The sequence below is a fragment of the Lissotriton vulgaris genome, chromosome 4_1, assembly GCF_964263255.1.
Source record: "Lissotriton vulgaris chromosome 4_1, aLisVul1.2, whole genome shotgun sequence".
Classification (NCBI taxonomy): Eukaryota; Metazoa; Chordata; class Amphibia; order Caudata; family Salamandridae; genus Lissotriton; species Lissotriton vulgaris.
In genome coordinates, this window is record NC_141691.1 from 1,765,598,259 (window position 1) to 1,765,619,921 (window position 21,663).

The following is a 21,663-nucleotide window of genomic DNA, read 5'->3' on the forward strand; positions in this document are numbered from 1 at the left end:
AGTTAGACAACTGAGCACGACAAGTACACATGTATCAAAAATAGTCACTGCTTATGGTCTCATTCCGAGTCCTGCGGAAAACACAATTCTGGGGCAAATGTGGTACATACATTGCAGGCGTAATTTTCACTTGTCACATTTTAGAACAAAATTTTTTTTTAAATTTGTCTATGGGAATATGGTTGAAAGGAGGCATGTCCTACATCAGTATGCCGATGCCAATACCATGTTATGCCTCACTGCAACCTGTGGGACTTGGAATGGGTGAGCGATACCGCACCCAATAAATACTGCATCCTCTCGTGTATGGAATAATTGGGAACAGTATTGCCACCCAAAATGCTGGGGTGCTCGGAAGGAGCCATTGCATTACAAAATAAAAGGGTGAAACTTACAAATGCTGGCATAGCATGAAACTCTGTCGCACTTGGGAGCAGGTTATCCTCCATCTCCTCCGACACATCAGATGCTGGTGTAATGGGCCTGGGCTCCATGTACTTCTTGAAATCATATTTCCAGCTGTAACTCATGGACATGAGTGCCTCAACAGCTTCAAAATCACTTTTGTCCGCTGCACTGCTCCACGAGCATCTACTATCACTTTGCTTCTCCGAAGTCATCTCCATGTTTTCAATCTGTGATGAAAGAAGGCAAAACATGACTCTACATATACCCAATATGAGTTTTACATGTTACAAGTGCAGTAGTCCATGCATCGCTGCATGAACAGCATCAGCAGTAGCAACCACTCATCTTTTTTTATCCACAGTCTTATGTCAAACGAGCACCTATTACTAAATATTATTATAATAAGCTAATCAAATGCTAATGAATGAAAGTTCAATGTTTTTTGTGATTCAGGGCCTTTATATTTTGAGTCTCTTCCACTGCAGTAACCTTGACATGCTAGGCAAGTTACAGTGCCCCTCAACTCCCACACCACTTGTTGTTCATGTATATGTGCATTAACAAAGATGTAGAAAATGAGTATGTTCATGAAGGCTGACATACTTTTTCAGACCTTGGGTCTAATTTAAAGATGGGTGATAATGGAATATCACCCAAAAATGCCATGGAGGGATGCATGGAAGGTGGTTTTCCTCACATCAGTCATTGCTGTCCCTATCGTCAGGAAAACCCTCAGTAGATGTGTGGGGGGGACTATTTAGGGTGGCCCCTCCCACGCCATTCCGAGTTCTATGAAGTCCGCCTAGAGTTCAATTAATGTAATCTTTATTAGAACAGCAAGTCTGTCTTTAAGAAAAAAGGAAGAAACTTTTGAAATTAACAGTACAACTTGTACCGCCATTTGGGCTCAAGACAGACAAATTAATTGTACTCAGGAACGTAGAACAAAACTACTTCTAGCTCATCATCATCATGGGAATGGTCACTGGATTCATAAAGCCTGACTATCACTCCCATGTAAACATTCATGCCTACCTAAAAACAATTTTTTTTTTATTTGACCAATTAAACTATTAAATTGGCATTGTGGATCAGTCTCCAAAGAGTCCTAATGTTTTTTTATTTAACAAATAATAAATAAGCTAAGCAGATTGCAGCACGCCATTACAGAAAGATATGCTGTATTGCCTTGCTGTGTGTTAAAGCCCTCCCCGTCCTAGAGAACAGCTCATCCTTTTTTAGGTTTCGACTAGCGAGCTGCGCAGTGCGCAGCTGCAGGAGAAACCTTATGAGAAGAGTAGAGTGGCTTTGACCCCGCCTCTGTTTCCATTGGCTAGCTCCATAAATGGAGGCTAGCCATTGGAACAGACATCTGCTCGTCATCCTGAGAGCAGATTCGGGGGCGCTCCTGCAAATTTTAGGCTTTCGAAATCGTCATGCAGCGGTGGGGGGGGGGGGTTTGGTCGTCAAGGTTTGATCTCGACGTTTCTCTGAAGATGGCGGCCGGGCAGTAGCTTGTTTGTACAGGTCAGGACATTATTATGTTCGTGCCGTTAACCCGCCCCCCTCCCGATGTCCGTTTGCCCGTTCCCGCCACCCCTCCCGCTGTCCGTGTGCCCGTGCTTGTTTGTTGTTGTTTTTGTCTCCTTACTCTAGGCGACCCATTGCTCTTTGTTAGCCTTCCCGCCCCCCCCTCCCGCTGTCCGTGTGCCCATGCTTAATGCTTGTTCGATCTACCCTCTCAATCCATTCGTCTTGTGTTTTTTCGTTTTTTACGTGTCGACTAAAATATACAAACATTGTGCAATTCCAATTCTCCCGGATGCTATCTTTTGGCATTCTCGTAATATCTTGACTATCCATCAGCCCTCACAAGGAGGACCTTGGAATGCTTTAAGCAGTTTAAACCCCATGCCGCCCTGCCTCGCACGCGCTCAAAGTGCTGACGGCAGCAGTTCGTGCATCTGCTCCTTTCTTCCACAAGTGCGTTTTAATTTGAGTCTTCATTCGCCTTAAAAAATTCCACTTTGTGAGCAGAGATTCTGTTCCTTCCTTCATTTAGAAGGTCGCAGCATTCTGGATTCCGTGCCATGCCCCCAAATACTGAGGATTTGCCCAAGATCTCATCACCCTTGAAAACTGGTTGCCGTTGGCGACAGCTGATGGCAAATCCAGAGACCTCGTTAAACCCCAGTACTTCCTTTGGAGATTGCTGCCAATTCGAGAGGAACGTTTTGCTTTCCTTTCAAATATTTATCATGGGTGGTGAGTGTCACCCAACAGATTTTTTCCTTGCAAACCCAATGGAATGTGAACTTCATTGGGGGTCGCCAGCCGCCATTAGTTTGTGTACACTGGTAAGGTAAACAGCATCTTTAAGCTTTCAAAGTGACTAAACCTGTTTTCGCACATTTGCTTATTTCTCTGTGTGAGCACTTTCGCAGTGTACATAAATATGGCCTCGCGCTGGGTGTCTGTTAGCTTGATGGTCACGTGTCGTGTGGGGCTTTCACCTCAAGTGATCAGCGACCTGCAGCAGCACGGCACCGACATATAGAAAGTGATGCCTGCCCTCATTGCTTCTAAAATGTATCATTACCCGTCGTGCAAATCTCTTAGCAGAACGCGGTTTTGCATCCCTTCTTTACAAAGCATGTGCTTTCGCTGAGCGGATTTTCTGCCTGAGCGCAGTAGTGGCGTCTCCAAAAGTGAATTTTAGGGGGTGGCACACATTGGGCCACAGATGAAAGTGGTGGATATGAACTGACATACCAAGTCAAGTTTAAAGACTTTAAGGAAACACTGCTTTGCAGTGAAAGGCAGCGGACAAATTGTTGAATTGGACATGGTGCATCATCTGTTTGCGTTTTTCTGGGGCTCCTCCTGGTACAGGTTGCAGCTAAGGAGGTGGGGCACAATGGGGAGCCAGGACAAACCGAGCTGGGCACAGGCCCCATCTGGCCCCTCCCTCTAGAGCGACGCCACAGGCTTCTGATGAGGACATTACACTCTAGCGTCTGCCATCTTTGTCCATTCATTTGTGTGGAGAGTGCACTTATTTACTGAAAACCAACACAGCACCGCAAGGACCGTGCCAGTGCAGCCTGCGCACACGGGTGCAGAGGAGGGCGCACAGGCCCATGATCAGGGGTTTTGACTTATGATGCGGTGCCCAAAAAACTAAAGTGCGGATCCCGTCTGCAGTTGTGTAATCACTCGGTCTATGATCCTTGTTTGTTGTTCTACCCTATGGTAATGTTTTTATGAACATTAAGACCTGGCTGTGAACTGCCTACAGCATCACAGTTGTGCTGTAGGATGTTTCCCTGGTTTCCTCCGGCCGCCGGCACCGCCGCTTCAGCGTTTGCGGTCCGCGAGCCGGAGGCGATTGGCCCCCACATCTGGGAGCGAGCGTACGTCGGGGCCTTCACGAATTCCCTGCGGACGTCGTCTCCAGGGCTTGCGCGCGTTTTCAGACGCGCGCAGCCCTTGCACAGTGCCGAACAAAAGACGCCTTTCCCCGGGCCGAAGAGGGGATACCACAGCGCGGCCAGGAGCCAATTGGGGCCATTAATCATCATGCAGTCAGCGTTTTGAATCCGATTACCGGATTGACGCACTGAATTAACCCTTTGAGTACCACGACATCAGAAAACCCTAATTTTTGGACGACCCCTCTGCTGTTTGTAGTTTGGGGCCTTTTTTCTCCCTCCATTAGTCCTAGAGTGGGACTGAAGTGACTGTGAGTTGTTTATAGACTGGTAATTTTGTTTTTTCTATTGGCTCCTGCACCATGCACTCTCCCAACAGACGCCCTTCCTAGGGATGATAATTACGCTTCCCTCTCGGGATATTTTGATTGGAATTCATTCTGTTTGGAAGATGGCAGAGTTTGATTGCTATCAGGAGGAGGTTGTCGCTGTTGGTGAGCAGGGTGACGAGGACTATTATAATGACGAGTCCATGGAGTACCTTATTGATAAGAAGCTTGACGCTAAATTAGATAAAGCTTTATCTTCTGCCTTGTTACCCTTGGCCCAGAAATTGGAATTGCTTGTCCCTTCTGGTCCCAAAGACTCCCCCTTCATCTGGTTCTAGCCGTAGCCCCAGTGACCCTTCTGGCTCTTGGCCTCATGTCCAATCCTACGCTAAGCTTTACAAAGCTAAAGAAAGCGCCATGGATGCTGCCCAGCCCCTTCCCCTGCCTCTGTCCTCACCTGTCCCTGTAGTGGATTCCACTACCGATACTGATACGGACACAGATTCTTCCCAAGCATCCAAAGCGCGCAAACGTGCAGAGAAGCGTAAGCATGATTTCTCCCCTGTTACTCCGTCCCCCTTCATGTTTGACCCTTCGGACATTGTCCATCCCAGATCCTCTGATTGGGTTCCACCCCCGGCTGTGGCAGGTTACTTGGAAACTCACCTGCGCAAGGCCTTTGACAAAGAGGTTAGGGCCCGCCAAAAGTCAGAATGTTCACACCCAGACCTAGCCCACAAGGTGGCCATTACCCCCGACATCGACACTTCCATGACTACCTTCCTTAAGAAATACAAGAAGGACTCCAAGAAGGGGATTGACTGCGCGATCAGGGCGTGCCAGGACAAGGTCCTCGACCTTTCGGGCCCTTTGGCAAAAGTACTTGAATTGGCCCTCCAAGCTCAAGAGACAGGCGCGGCCATCCACCCCGAGGTTCTGGCTGGTTGGGCGCAGCGGGCTATCTGCATGCATGGGAACGCTAACTGTGCCCTTGCTTCTGAGAGAAGGAAATCTGTCCTGCTTCGGATTGACCCACAGTTAGTGGAGCTGGCCTCATCGGAGCCTGGGCCTTTGGCTGAAGGACAGTTGTTTGGAGACAAATTTGTCAAAGACATTGCAAAATTTGTTAGCACCTTCGCATCCCTTGATAAGTCTCAGGCCTCATTGAAGAGAGTCTTACATCAGGACTCTGGAAGGGCCGGGCGTGGCAGGGGACGCTCTACCGGCCGCTACTCCAATACCAGTCCTCAGAGAGGATACGCCCCCAGACGTGGCAAAGGATAAACCCAGGAGCCCGACCAGACGGGCTTTTTACCCGTCGAGATCCCACGGCTACAGAGGCCGCTTTAATTGGGGTGTCAACCGTGGCTACAAGAATTTCAACAATCAGTCCTCTGGTAAGTCCTGTGTGTCCTGTCACTTCTCTTGGGGGCAGGTTGCGACACTTTGTGGTGAATTGGGCGAGTCTCACTTCAGATGTTTGGGTCCTTCAGACAGTGCAGGGATACCAGATAGAGATGTTAGAATGTCCCCGTCAGGCGTTTCCTCCTCAGCCTCTCCATTTTTCCCATCTAGAACAGAGTTTTATAGACTCAGAACTGGAAGAGTTGTTGGCCAAACAGGCTATTGCTGTAGGACCCTTCATTCCGGAAGGGTTTTGCTGCAACGTCTTTATGGTACAGAAGAAGGGTGGCGGCCAATGCCTAGTACTCAATTTAAGAGATTTCAATCCTTTTGTGGTGTATCGTCACTTCAAGATGGAGGGTATTCATCTCTTGCGAGATCTCCTGTTAGAGAAGGACTGCATGGTCAGCCTAGACTTAAAAGATGCCTACCTCACGGTCCCTATTTACCCCTCACATCAAAAGTTCTTGCAGTTTCCAAGGAAAGGGCAGTGGTACTGGTATCGCTCGCTCCCCTTTGGCCTCTCCTCAGCACCGTGGGTGTTCACCAAACTTCTCAGGCCAGTGGTCTCTCGCCTCCGGGAGATGGGGGTGCGTCTCATTGTGTATCTAGACGACATGCTAATTCTGGCACAGAATCGGGATCTCCTCCTCACTCATCTGGATTGGACGACGTCCCTGTTACAGAATCTGGGGTTTGTCATCAATGCCAAGAAATCTGTGATGTTACCAAGCCAACAGATGGAATTTCTGGGTTTCATGATAGATTCAGTCTCTGCGCAACTCCTTCTTCCAGTGAGCAAAATCAGGTCCATGAAGAGGGAAATCAGAACCACCTTGTCCAAGGAGATGATTTCCTTGCGAGTTCTGTCGAGGATTGTGGGTCTCCTGGCATCCTCGATCCAGGCTATCTTCCCGGGACCATTACACTACAGGGCCCTTCAGAGACTTAAGATTTTTTATCTACAGAGGAAGTTTCATTGCGACCACCTCATTCCCCTATCTCCAGAAGCTCGGAAAGAGCTTCAATGGTGGCTGGAGCACATGACAGCCTGGAATGGGCGAGCAATCTTCGGCACCGCCCCGGACGTGGTTGTCGAGTCAGCCGCCAGTCAGTGGAGTTGGGGCGCTCGCTGTGGGGCGTTTACCACAGGAGGACGATGGTCAGCAGAAAAACTAAAATTGCACATAAATTGTCTAGAGTTGCTGGCAGGGTCCTTTGCCATCAAGTCTATCTCACCGCTGAAGAGCAATTGTTACTGCTTCGAATGGACAATGTCTCAGCGGTGAGATACATCAACCGCCTAGAGGGGACGAGGTCCTGCATGCTTGTACACATTGTGAAGGAGTTTTGGCATTTTTGCCTGGATCGCAAGATCTCTGTAGCGGTAGAGTATCTTCCAGGAAAGTTCAATAACGTGGCGGATTGGAATTCCCGGTTCCTTCGGGACTCAGCGATTGGAGACTTCATCCCTCGCTCTTTGCTCAGATCATGGTTATGCGAGGCCACTGCCAGATAGATCTGTTTGCTTCTCGCCTCAATGCCCAACTTCCCCTGTTCTTCAGTTGGAGGCTGGACCCGATGGCGATGGGAACGGATGCATTCCTACAGCATTGGGGCAACAGAGGAAATATGCTTTTCCTCCGTTTGCATTGATCCCGAGGGTGGCGGCCTTTGTCCGGCGCCGGAGGGCTTCACTAGTGTTGGTGACCCCGTTTTGGTCGACTCAGTCATGGTTTCCCACACTGTTGGAGTTATCTGTGGACCTCCCCTTCCAGCTCCCTACATTCCCGACACTTTTCCAGGACCCAGTGGGGTCCAGCCATCCTTTGGTCCTGCAGAATCAACTAATCTTGATGGTGTGGACGCTCTCCGGAGACATGAGAGCATTGCAGGACTTTCACAAGCGGCTGCCAGCTTTATGCAGCAAGCGGGGCTCCTTCCACCCGGAAACGATATTCTGCTTCCTGGAAGAGATGGGTGGGTTGGTGCCATCAAAAACAGGTGGATCCCGTGGGATCATCTATAACTGAGGTGTTGAATTTCTGGTCTGAATGTGCAGAATCTGGACTTGAGTACAGATCAGTTAATAATTTCAGGTCTGCTATTTCTGCTGGTCATGATCATGTTGATGGTTAACCCGTAGGGATGCACCCCCTGGTCTGTAAGTTACTTAAAGGAGTCCGTGTGGCTAACCCCCCTCAGCCCAGGTATTCCACTTTATGGGATGTTACAAAAGTTCTTACTCTTTTGGAATCCTGGCTCGATAATGGTGATCTTTCCTTGAAGCAGCTTTCTGCTAAGCTTACAATTTTGCTCTGTCTCATATCATGTCGTAGAGTTTCTGATATTAGGGCCCTAGACCTGGCTGGTAGGATGTTTTCTCCACAGGGTGTCTCTTTTATAATCAAAAGACGGACTAAGACCATGTCCGTCGGTCAGTGGAGTATCCTGCTTTTCCACATAATAACAAGTTATGGGTGTTGCAGTGTTTGAAATGTTATGAAGAACGTACTATTTCACACAGGGTTGATCCTTTGGGTCAGCTGTTAATTTCTGTGCAAAAACCATTCAAACCAGTCGCTGCTGCTACCTTAGCTAGGTGGGTTCGATGGATTATGTCAGAGGCTGGCATTGATATTTCTGTTTATGGTGCTCACTCAGCTAGAGGAGCTATGGCTTCTAAAGCCTATTTATTAGGATCCCGCTTGGAGGACATCCTTAAAGCAGCTGATTGGTCTTCTGATTCAATGTTAAAAGTTTTTTTATTACAAACCTATTCCTCATGTTTCTGATGCTGTGGTTGATGAGCGTTGAACCAGCATAATCAGAAGCCTCCGGTCCTGCCATAGAATACAACATTTTCTAGCTATCGAGACAAGAATTTTAGATTCTATTAAGGACACGGAGGCGAGGATTATCCCACCCGTTGGGACAGTTATGCAACTGTAAAGTTGTTTGATGTTATGTTATTTAACAACTTTTATGCCCACCAGATGAGAAATGCAGTTGTGGGCTCCCTTTCTCAACCTTGTTTTTCTGTTGTAGAAAATGATTCCAACAAGAGTTGAGTGCCTTCTCCGGATGGAGTTACTGTGCCTTCAAGGCAGAAGCGGACGCCTTCGCTAGTTTTGGATTGTTCTCCGTTGAGAACTTCCTACAGGAACTGTTTCTTTCTCCGTTGAGAGTCTCAAGACTTTGTTTGTTCTTATTGGACTGATTCGCGCAAAGAAAGAGGAGGCCGGATTAGTGTCTCTCTACTTTGTATGCTTGTTCATGCTGTGATTGGATGTAATACTGGAGGCGTGGTTCAAAGCCTCATGGGTATTGTTGTTTTTTACTAATGTCGTTTTACTTTCATTGGCTGCTGTGTTTTGCAGTAAAGAAATGAGAAATCATAATCAGAAGCCTCCGTGTCCTTAATAGAATCTAAAATTCTTGTCGGGATAGCTAGAAAATGTTGTATTCTTCGTTTCTCTTCTTTGGCCATGCTCCTTTTTACAGACCTCCCACACCTTTTTCAGTCTACTTTAAAAGCACTGGGTGGAGACATGTACGAAATTAATTCCACCCCACTCTTAAGATGTCTACCTCTTGATTTACGCGAAATATACAAAGTGCCTTGCTTACAATGCTCTATGCTTTAACACCAAGCAACATCTAGTACAACATCTAAAAATCTCTGGAAGAAGTTAAGTTGTATGAAGCAAAGCAACTATGGACTTTGAAGTCCCATATTTTGTAAGTAAATCCATCCTCATCAAAATTTCCCCCATTCTTCACCCTATTTAAGATGCTCAAATGTCACCCTGAGTAGCTACACAAGATAACAAAATCCTTAAAGTAACTTTATCTTCAGATGACATACTATTCATTTCGGTTACCTATATCATTGACACCTTTGTGATCTCATCTCAATGATTTCTAGTAAGGCTTTTCAATGACTCGAATTAACCACTGCAGGATAGATTTTTTTTAGACTGGTACTTATCCAATCCAATCCAATCCAAAAAATCTTTATTTCGGCCATTAAGACCATAAAAGATGCATAAAAAGAAACATACAACATTTTAAAATCAACATTTGAGTACATGTAAGTGCAAATGGATACAAATTTTGGGAGTTAAAAATTAGATGAGATAAAATGAATAAGAAAGATGCATCACAGTTATATCAATTGAGGTAAGATGAACATTAATGTAAAAACTTTACCGTAGGGAGCTAAAAATTATTTTGAGACTGTGGCTGGAACTATCATCCTATGTTGGTAAAACCTTAATCAACTTGGACCTAATACGCCACATGACGAACAAATATTTTGAGACTGCAAAAACAATGTGAGGGGAGGAATCAGATTTCAATATTCTATACGAAGTTGAACAGTTTCTTATTGCCATGTTTCTGCATAAAGGCACCAACCAATACTTCCTTGGGGACCTATAGGTGGGACAGAAAAACAAGACATGGATTTCCTCCTCATCACAGGAATTGCAGCCAGGACATAATTTGTCCCCTCCATTGGTCCATTTACTCGTAAAGGATTTAAGGGGTAGGGTTCCGAACCGCCACTGTATAACAAGCATTTACAATGCAATGGTTTTGCCTTTGTTAAAGTTAGAACTATTGGCATTGCTCTTGACATTATTTTTATTTATGTTTTTTTAACATAAATAAATGGCATTGTCATTTACAATGCCACTAGCTTTATCTCTCGCAAATGACACACACAAACACACACAGAGCCCCCCACACACACAGCCACACAGAGCCCCCCCCACACACACAGCCACACAGAGCCCCCCACACACACAGCCTCACAGAGCCCCCCACACACACAGCCACACAAAGTAAAAACAAGTATTATCATATTCAATATATCGGCCTCGAATGGATGGAAAGTTAAGCAGCCCTTTCTGGCATTCAACTTTTTTTACCTATAATTTGCACACTGATTTCTGCAGAGGGTGCATTTACCTCCTGAGCTATTGGGGCCTGGAATAGTCTGAATTGTCACACTTGTAGGCGTGTGATGGTTGGCAGTTGTGATGGAAGCGCTGGTTGGGGCAATGAGTGGTGCAAGCTGCAGTGGCCTCCCGACGAGAGCCCCGGCACTTATTTTACAAATTAAGGCTAAGCACTGCGGGTGCGCCAAGTCACCAGAGAGCGGAAAACGTCAAGTGGGAGGAAGGAGCTCGGCGATAGAGAGGGGAGGGTAATGAAGAGGGGGCGGGGGGGGGGGGACAGTGTGGCATGCCAGGAGTGATGATGGGGGCAAGGCTTCCCTTCTGCTATGACGGCTGCGCCCGCGGCCTCATCTGTGAGACACGTCGCAGGGCCCTGGAGCCAATCAGGAGAGCTGGCAGCCCCCTTCAGTCTCCCACAGCCGCACAGACCCATCGCGCTACCGGCAGGGCAGGAGGTTACCAAGGGTGACCCTTCCCGCCCTAGAGCCCCGCCCCCATGCGCATCGAAGACTGAAGAGGCTGAGGAGAGGACAGGGAGCTATACGCTCACCTTCATCCGTCCCACTTATCTACAGACTGGGCCCCTTGACTCAACAGAGCATACCACAGAGAGCAATACAGTTTAGCAAGGCTAAACTGCCAGGAGGATTGTTTGGAATATTCTACCCTTCTTCTGCCCTTAATGCATTGACACCTTGAAGGTCCATGGTATCTTCCAAAGTTTGCTGTGCAGCGTCAGCCAACCCACATCCTGGTAGACATTCTAACTCACCAACAGTAGAGAGTTACAAGGTGTGGTGTGAATATCAGCAACTAATACAGAACCAGAGAAGCAAAGAAAATGCAGTTTACCATGAACCCTATCAGTCTAATAAGAAATTATAAAACATGAAAATGTATATCAATTATTAATAGTGGTGCTTCACCCGTCTGTGCTGGATCACTAGAAGAAGAAGCAGATTCTTCAAAGAAGTAGATACTGATGCTCCAAATGGCTACACGCCGATCTCTGCCTTTCATTCCGGACTTGACTCTGTCCTAGTTTTTTTTTGGTGTTTTGGGGTACTTTCATGACGCTGGAGTCCTTTTAAAAAACGTATTGAGGGGCGTGGCCAAGATTGCGGCGGAGAAGGATGTGCTTTACGGTCCCTCCGGCGCCAGCAATTACTAAGCTTTGTATATATCCTCTAAAGGTGCCCATCTGAGTAAGTGGAGGCGAGCGGCAGTGTTTCCTACCTGCACAACAGCAACGGGAAGACTCCTCGATGTGAGACGGAGCTCGGGGATGCCGCAGCCTGGTGCGGCCTTCCAGACGTGAGCTCAGGCAGAGCACAAGGCAGGTCGGTGAACGGCGGGCCTCCCGCTGACAGCCGGGAGCAGAGGCGTAGGGTGTCCTTGCAACTGCCGGCGCTGGGTGCAGATCGGCCAGGAAGAGTCAGCAGCCTGTCACGGGTCTGGGCTGAGTGACACATTGGTGAACGGAACGGCAGGACATGCCCGGGAGCGGGGAGAGCGTTGAGCTGTTGCCCGGCTAGAGACGCGGAGGTAGAGATCCCCGCGCTGCGGGTGAATGCTCCCACGCGTACAACTGAGATTGAGGGGAGAGGAGCGGAGGAGGCCCGCAGCGGGACACTGTGCCTCGGTCCGCGCCTCGGCGGACGGTGCGGCCTGGTAGCGGGCAGGGGAGCCGGTGAAGCCGAGAACGATGTAAAATATAAAGAAAAAGACAGGTTGAAGTCAGAGTTTCCGGGTAGCCAATCAATAAGCTTGCCGAACGAAGGAGGAGACGCGGGCAGCTCGTCTTCCCCGTCAGGTCCCGGGCCGGCAGCCAATCACAGCGCGGCCCGGGAATGACGTCGAGGGAGTGTCCCGCAGTTCCGCCCCCGGCCTGCCTGGCTTCCTGGTCGCGGGCCGGATTTACAATTTGGAGAACAGAGGCATAGTGGTGTATCAAACATGCCCTTCATTTCACTATTTCGCATGTGCACTAAGTGCGCTCGCAAGGCAATCAGGAAGGGGCACAGTGGAAGGCGGGTGCCCTCAATCCCGGACCAGACTCGGGGGCGTTCCCGGCGTCGCGTGACGTCGGCAAAAGCCAAAGAATGTCGGGAACGCCCCCGTGTCTGGTCCGGCATTGACGGACAGGCCCCTCGTCCAATGGCAAGGCTCCGTTTACGGAGCCAGCCAATCAATGACGAGGGCCGACCCAAAGCCACACACACAACTCAAGAGGTTTTTTTGGCACATGCGCAAAGCGCATGGCCAGTCAAAACCTAAAAAGCTTCCTTGCTGCGACCGGGTAAATAAAATCCAAAAAAGATTCAAATTTGTAGGTATTTTTGGATTGGGTAAAAGAGTGGGTTAAAGTGCCAATGCTAGGTGCAGTCATTTGGGATACAAGATTTTGAAGCTTGTAGGCTTTCACTAGACTTTTCCGAGGGACCTTGTTACAACCAATTTCGGGGGCCAGCCACAATTCAGTTAAGCCTAGCCGGAACAATTCTTTTTTGACAAAAGTTAGCCAGGGGATCTTGTCATTGACGTTTAGGTTCATAACATGCACGAGATCACGCCTGTAGTGGTTAAGCTCCTTAGTTGACCAGAGTCTATGCCAGAATCTTATAGGATTGAGTTCAGCATCCTCCCTGATAGACGATAGGCCCAAATCAAGACGTAGGGGAAGCAAGGGAGTTGCAGCTGGGAGGGCCAAGAGACGCCTCATGAAATTGTTCTCAACAAGCACCATCTCATTTGCAGCTTGGTGTCCCCAGAGTTCGCTGCCATATAATGCAGCAGGTTTTGCACATCTCAACTGCGGGGGCTATGGGTTTATATGTTGAGGTATTAGTAATCTTCAGGATAGCCCCAGCCAGTTGAGAGAGCCTTATTCGCGAGCTTGCAATCTGTGGACACCATGAAGGATTCTCTTGGAGGGTTACGCCCAGGTATTGAAATGTTTTTACCCTCTCTAAGACCGTGGAGTTTAGGGATGGGTTGGGTCTAGTTGTGGAGGAGGGGTTAAAGATCATATACTTGGTCTTCCCGGCGTTGATCTCGAGGCCGTACTGCCTGCAAAAGAGATCAAACCCATCCAGAGTTCTCTGAATTCCCATGGGCGATTTGGAAAGCAGGAGGGTATCATCAGCAAACATAATTGCCGGTACCCTCCTGCCTGCCAGGACCGGGGCGTCGTTGTCTCCAACATTGGCTAAATGCGAGATGACACTATTCACATAAAGACAAAAAAGGGTTGGGGCAAGGACGCACCCCTGCCTGACCCCCGGGAAACAGGGAACCTTTGTGTCAGAGCACCACCCCGCCCACAACGCACCTGGGCGAAATTACCCTGATGGAGTCTTATGATTGCCTGGAGTAAATTAATGGGTACTCCCAACTCCCTCAGGACCTCCCAGAGTTTTTTCCGTGGTACAAGGTCAAACGCTGACCTCAGGTCTACGAACACCATGTATAATCTCCCGCCCTCGATGGTCACCGTTTTCCAATAAAGGAGAACGAGGCGGAAGATTTGGTCCATGGTGGACGTATTTTTCCTGAAGCCAGCCTGGAGAGGACTTAAAATTTCATTTTCCTCCATCCAATCCATGAGTTGGTCCAATAAGAGTCGCGAATAAATCTTCTGGGGGACATCTATCAGGCTGATCGGCCTGTAGTTGGATGGGAGCAGAGGACAGCCCTTCTTGAAGATAGGGACTATCTCTGCCCCCAGCCAAGTGCAGTGGATCGCCATTCGACATGCTATTGAGTTGAAGAGGATGAGAAGGTAGGGCGCCCAAATCTCTGAATGGGACCTGAAGAGATCACCAGGTAGTTTATCAAGGCCAGGGGCCTTGCCCATTGCTAGGCCATCTATTGCACTGACCACTTCCCCTAACGAGAACTCCAGAGTATCTCCAGGGAGGGAGAGGAGTGTTGCAATAGTGGCATCAGTGTTTTCTAATTCATCTGCATAAAGTTTCCCAAAATGGTCTTCCCATATATGTGCAGCTATATTGGGTTCAACTGCAGCTTTGGGTTCCCCTGAGCCAGTGGAGACTATGGACCAAAATCTTCTAGTATCCTTAGCTATTAGTGCTGCTGAAAGATCATGCCATCTATCCCAGTCCCAGTCTGACCTCGCACGGGCCATAATATCCTTGTACAGTTGTCGCAAAGCGGACACCCTGGTACGGGGGGCACCCTCTTTGACTGCAGCAATAAGATCAGATTTGGCCTTTCTGCAGTCAGAGTTGTACCAAGTGGAGGTTCTGGTTTTATGCTTGGGTTTAGGTACCTCTGGATAGAGGACCTCTCCCAAAGCTCCCACTATGTCTTCATGTATGGAAGGTAAGATTTTAAGTAGGTCCTGAGCACTGGAGCGACTGATTACTTCATCCAAAGCCTCAAATCTTGGGAGGACGAGGTTGTAAATTTTCCCAATATTTTCTTCCGACTTGGAGAATTTCTGCCATCTCACCCTACGCCTATTAGAGGTTAATACAAGATTTCCCCGTTCATCTCCTTCCCCCGGAGAGGAGAGTCCGGTGGGCTCAGGAAGATAGCGCAAGGTAAGTGAAAGGGCATTATGATCACTGTCAGCGCGGGGGATTATATTAAAATCCTCAACCTTTAGCCACAGACTGGTATCAACAAAAATGTAGTCCAGTCTTGACTCATGGTTTGGTCTATTAAATGTGCATTTTGAGGGGGTGTTTCGAGGGTGTGCGACCATTACAAGCTCTCAACGCATAGTTGAGAGTTAACGACATAATTTGGACCGCAAGTGGAGACCAGGATCTGGGATGGGGGGATTGACACGGTGGTATACCCCAGTAATCGTCTTCTGCCATGAGGGCCCCTTCCCTCAAGCCCTCTAAGGGTTCGAAATGACAGTTAAGATCGCCACCCAAAATCACCTTATAACCTGACGGCAGCTGGCTCAAAAAAGACGCAAGGTCTTCTAGTGTAGTAGACTCCGCCGTTGGTCCTACTGGGCGGGAGTAAACATTATTGCCAACTTCAGGGCGCCCGTCCAGGTTAGTAAAACACACTGGATATCTTAGGAGAGCGTGGCTATACTTTCCGCTATACACCCAGTGTGAGATGCTATCCACACCGCCAGACCGCCTGAGGGCCTTCCCCTTCCATTCCAAGTAGCAGGAATTTCAAATACAGCATAACCAGTCTTGTGAACCGGTTCCCTCGCCCATGTCTCTTGAAAAAGGCAGATCTCATTATTAGATATCAGGGAATCCCATTCTTCAGTTTGTATTTTGTTAAAAATCCCTGCAACGTTCCATGAAAGTACCCTCAGGGCTCTAGACTTAGTATGGAGTGTGGGGCCCTGGCCGTCAGAAGTAACTTCACCACTGCATAAATGGGAGATGGAGAGTCATGGGGGGGAAGATAAACTGTGATTGCTTCCAGCTGGATGGGTTTGAGTTGTGCCATAGACATCGCCAAGCAATTGCCGGGGAGGATTAAAAGCTTGAGCAACAGAATTACCGTTATGTTCACTTGGGGCCCCCTCTGCAGTAAAATGACCAGGGGAGCACCCCTCGAGTCAGTCACAAGAATCTAAGCCAGAGAATGCTTCGAATCTGTTGCTAACTTCCAAGGGTGTAAAAGGAAGCAAGTGGTCCATCCCCCCATTTGGGAGGGATGGTCCAAACTCCTATAATTGGAACCGTAGCCCCTCTGAGGGACAAATTCCCACCTATGAGCATTCTTTGGAATCAAGGGGTCAGGGTGCAAAGGAGGATAGTGGTTGGTTTGTTTAGGACCATTGATGCATGTCAAGGGCATAGAGGGCCATGGACATGACAGGGGGGCCACTAGAGCTCTAGGGTAAAAATAGGTGAGATCACACGGCATGATGGATTTGCCAAGGTTCCCTGGCATCCAGCTCAGAATATGCCTGACAGCTTCCGGGTCCCTGAAGTTGATCACAATCAGATCGCCTTCTATGTCTTTCACCCGCCCCCCCAGCCAGGAGAGTCGGGGCACATGCACTATGTCCCCATTTACATTCCCAGGGAGTGGTCTGTTCTTAGACAGCCAATACATGGTCTTATTTTTGAGTTGTTGTGGGCCTTCTCGCTTATCGGGGTTAAGGGTGGGAACACCCGTAAGCACCACTACGTGAGGTAGTGATTCCGGAGGCAGTTCGACCTGAGGGATCCTACGTTTTTGTACTATACTAGGGGGTTCCCTCTCTTCAACCGTCTGAATTGGTCTAGGTAACATACTATTTCCGCCCTTGGGAATGGCACCATTCGAGTGCATGTCGGGTCTAGAATCATTTTTAGAGGTTGGAGTTCCCAAGAGATTGTTTGCCACTATTTTGGTAGGGAGATTGGACACGGGGAGAGAGGCCGTTGTGGTAATGGTAGAGGTTATGTGAGCCGCCTTGGCTAGGTTGGAAGAAGTTGGGAGGGGCTTCTTGGGTACAGAGGGTTTTAAACTATTTGATGAGCTGGCTGAAGCTGTCCCTGTAGTAGATACGGAAACAACCATCTGGTTGTCCAGTTTATTGAGAATAGTCTGCTCCAGATTCCCTAACCGCTCTTCAATGGCCCGTAATCTGTCCATGATTGGGGAAGTGAGCGTCCTGAGCATTTGCCCTAGAAACTCCAAAGTGGGGGCGAGCGGGAGGATCTCCTCAGAATTTGGATTTAGAGGGGTAGTAGCTACTATGGGAGATGGTGTGTCTTGTATGGTCACTGTGGGAGTATCGAGTCTTGTGCCTTCAGTTGATTTAGAAGCAGAGGCTGTCCCCCCCCCCTTGCCCTTGCCAAATTCAGTATGACTAGTTTTACCTTTTTGTATGGGGGCCCCCTTCCTCATTCTCTTTTTGGGCGGAGGACCATGACTTATCTGGGCCACAACCTTCCTCTGCAGATTTTTGGGGTTAATTTTTCCAATTTGGATGGGAGCTAGCGGGGGATTCAGAACTGCATCAGAGTTACAAAATGGTGGGGGGGCAGGAGGAGGTGGACTGAAGGGATCCACAAGAGAAAGTGGCGCAGCAGAGATATCTCTTAAGAGTTCAGGGACGCCCTGAGATGTAAAGGGGTCCTCAGTGATCAGCTCTGTACTAGGTAGTCGATTGGGCAGGGATGTACCCAGGGTGGATCTAGCCTTATGACCCTCGATGGAGCGACGACGTTCCATCCTTTTCTCTTCCAGAGCTTCTTCTCTTTCAATCTCAGAGATGGATTTCTTGAAGTAATTGTCCAATGTGCCCTTGTTGGGATTTGCCCCCGCTTTCCCAGGTGAGGCCATGTCCATTATACGGAAAATAAACAACTATGGGAGGTAACCAAGAGCAACCGTCGTAATAGTTACCCAGCCAGCAAGGTTAGAGGGACTTGACAGCCACTAGACAATCACATCAAGCACGCGGTGTAGCACAATGAGGAAGCATACATTAAGTATTCAGGTCCAGGGTATACGCCACAACAACTCAGGGACAGGGCCCAGCCCAGCCTCACCAGCCACCTAACGGCCACACAACGGCCCGCTCTTTGCCCGGTCTTCGCCCCGGCCTTTGCCCCGCGCGCGCGTGGCTGGGACACGATATCAGAGGGAGTGTCAGGAAGGGGCGGGAAGAGGACCAGCTGCGTCCGATCTGCGCCGCACAGCAGGCTGGTCCTCGCAGTCCCGCCTCTGGGCTTGTGTAAGGAGAGTACGTTTCAGATAGCGCGTTGGTGCTCCGATGCACAACAGGGGAAGAATAAGCAGATCCCTTGTGGAGTGTTGAGCCTACGAGCGGCTCCCGCGGAGCGGGGGCCGCGAGGCGTTGGTTCTTGCAGGCAGAAGAGAACAGGCAACCGGGACAGCACTCCCAGCACGGCCAAAGGACAAGTACTTATCTGTTTCAACACCCCATACGATCTCTCTTAACAAATGTCTACTTCATTGATCAGTGATTTGCCCAGGTTGTTGAGCAAAAGCCGAGACTCCAACCCGGTTCTCCAGTTCCAAAGTCAGCAGCTCTGGTTGTTATGCCACAACCCCCAACTGATCTTAATCGATCACTTCGACATCTCGTTCTCGAGCTGAACATTCCCATTTTTGTGACTCCACGCTGTGCTTATAGTGTAACTCAGCCGCCTACTGAATATTACTGTTCTCTACATAATAAAAACGAATTAAAAGTGGTCCTGTGTGATTTTGACACATTTAGGTCCATGACTACTTTTTTTTTTACTGGGCACTATGTGTTTCACGTTCAAACTTCCAACGAGGCACAGTGTGGAAAGCAACGTTGCTCAAGAATTAAGGAGCCGCGTGGGTGGCAATATACAACACGGATACTGAACGGGAAAATTCAAAATTGGAAAGCTGCTGTAACTCTCAAAAATGAATGAAACTGTCCCCCCTTCTTTTCAATGTAAGTACGTAAAATCAGAGGTCGCAAATATATTGGGAACGACCTGCCCCGCCCGCGCCCTGAACTCTCTCTAACCGATAATTTGATACTGCGAACAGTCATCAAGCAACACGAACTCCCTCACTTTCTGGAGCAGGAGGCGCGTTCAACCCCCTCCCTCTCTTCTTAACCAATAGCTATTACCACAGCCTCTTATTGGATACCAAGGTCGCGCCGATTGGCTAGCGGACAGGGGGTTGGCATGTGACGGGAGCGTGATCAGCTGCTGCATCCCTGCTTTGGGGAACGTGCACTGAGTGCACAGTAGGGTGGGTGGAAACTGCCGCCAAGGCGTCCTAGTCAAGACCGACCTTTCACCTACTTTCTCTTTAAGAGCTGAAGTGAAGTCTCGCGCGCATGCACGCGCCCATGCCAGAAAAGGCGACGCGAGAGAAGCGCGCGCAGCAATTTGAAGAGGCATGGAGTGGCACGAGCGCAGCGCTCAACTGCAACTACGCCACCGCCTCAACACAACAGATCACTGTAGAGACCTCTACGGGCCTTAAAAAGTCGTCATGGTTGAGTGCGATGAGAAGCACTATGAACGACGTAAACAGATCCCCACCCCACCCGAACCTGCCTAATGTGTTATTCAGAAAGGACCGAGTCAAGGCACAATGAAAGACTTTTACACACTTTACAGCAACTCTAGGCGCGCAGAAACTGAGAAGGAGAACCGTGTTAACACCGGTGTGGGATGGGGATGTTTTTTGATATCGAACTGTGGTTGGTCGGCCACGCAGTCCTTCGCACCCTGCTGTTACCCTGGGGGGTCTGGGAGGAGCCCCATCCCACCATCACATTGTTATGCACTTGTCCTGCGCCCGCCCACCCCTGTGGGTGCTGCTTGCTGTAGCCCCACTCCCTCCCCCATGTTTCTGACACTTCAGATTTGCCCGGGCAAGTCCGACTTTCTGACTCAACATCTCCGATTTTGAGCGACCCCTCCCTCTGAAGCCCATGGTTTACTACCATGGACTATCACTTTCTTGGATGAAGACGCTGCTGTGCCGCCTCCTGTCCTGCCCCATCACTGGGGCCAGTGGCACAGTGCCGGTTGTTTCTCTGCACTGGACTGGTACACCGGACTGAGGATGATGGGTGGGGGAAAGGCACAGACTCCCAATGAAACAATCACTAGCCAACACAGGCGCCTTCCTATGGGATACCAAAAACCAAAATCGGTAGTGCTGTCGGTGGGCATTTCTTCCCTTGATGCTCACGGAGATATACTTTAACCTCATTTAAAACGACAAAATAGAGCACGTGGTTAAATAATTTGTTTACCACCAAGTCAACAGCTTGTCCCGCTTGTAACTGCCAGGTCCGATCACTTCTAATGCGTTTAAATAAGAGGTCTGTTCCCAACGCCCGCCCTCTTTTTGAGCTTCGTAAATAGTTAAGGTATTTTAAGCAAAACAATATGGGCTTATTCCCCAAATCGCAGGTTTTGTTTATGTCACGCATAGAGCTGCCATAAGCACATTAATACGTTCAGCCACAGACCACCATCAACCCCTACCCTCTTCTGTATGCACTTGCAGCCCTGGACGCAGTCGATGGGGATGGTGAATTGTACATGGCGCACCGCGAACCTCCCAAACACTTACCGCTCGCTGATAAGACGCAGAGCCGAAGTTGAGCATGTCTGCAGGGCGGATCACGGGAATATTGTTGTGATGGTGTCTCTGCTGCTGAAGCTCTGGCGGCAGCTGTTGCTTCACTCTCTATCGTTTGTGCCCAGCTGCTCCTGCTCCATTCAGATACAGCGGCCACTCGGCAGCGCGTGGGCCCGACTGTAGCCAATCCAGGGCAAAGGTGTGCCTAGCACGGGCCAATCAGAAGGCGTGCGGCGCGTGATCAGCTGCTGCTAGCCGGCGTGCCGGCCTGGGAGCCGGGGCGTGCTCTGCATAGGCGGCTCAGGGAGCGGTGGGACGGGAAGTCCCTACAGTCTGTACCCGCCAGCCCCGCTGACCCCGCAGAGCCGGTGACTCAGTGTCACGTCTCCTCGCCCCCTCCCCCAATGAGGTAGTGAGGGGGCCGGGCGCGGAGTGCACCGTCTGCCAGTTCTAGAAAAGACTCTGATGTATGTTTTTTTGACCGCTTTTTGAATGAGTCAGTCCGGGTGGGATGCTGCTGCAGTGCTGGGAATAAGCCTAACGTTGTAAACACCCGCTAGGGGAGCATTATTCATAGAGTGATGCAGCACTGTTGCTCCAGAGCACTGAAACGCATGGAAGATACTAAGACTGAAAGTACAATCGCAATTAGGCCTTATTTGGAGTGACTGCGGCATCTCTTCGTGTACGACTACACAAAGTTGCTGACCCAGGCTTGTATATCGTGTTATTAGCATGTAGGGACTTGCCATTATTTTGCCTACATTTTGGGGCATTTTTCTTAAGGCGATTAAACAAAAACTGCCGAATCTAATCGATCTTGCTTGCATTTTTTATTCTGACTTGGACATTAATAAAAATCTGCTGAGGTTCTAAAAACCAATTGCTTTCTGTATACAATGAATTTATGAAATAACTAAATCTGTGCTACAGTGTACTTTTGAGATGTATAGTAATCGTTCGCACTTAACAATACAAACACAATTGGAGGTGAAATGGAGGGAGGAGATGTGGCTCAACTGCTAGAGCTGCCATACTAAGTGGAAAAAGTGCCGACCTCGGCTCAACATCCTGTGA

General features: G+C 48.9%; 1 protein-coding gene across 1 annotated transcript in view; it reads right to left on the reverse strand.

The window, feature by feature from the left end:
• The window catches only part of KLF10 (KLF transcription factor 10), a 29,392-nt gene extending 8,379 nt beyond the window's left edge, over positions 1 to 21,013 (reverse strand). Inside the window, exons 1-2 of the mRNA XM_086966089.1 lie at positions 20,578 to 21,013; positions 396 to 635 (exon numbers count right to left, since the gene is read on the reverse strand). Coding sequence (XP_086822215.1) covers positions 396 to 635; positions 20,578 to 20,613 — 276 coding nt within the window. The 5' untranslated portion in view covers positions 20,614 to 21,013. The remainder of the gene's footprint in view (positions 1 to 395; positions 636 to 20,577) is intronic.
• Positions 21,014 to 21,663: the final 650 nt, after the last annotated feature.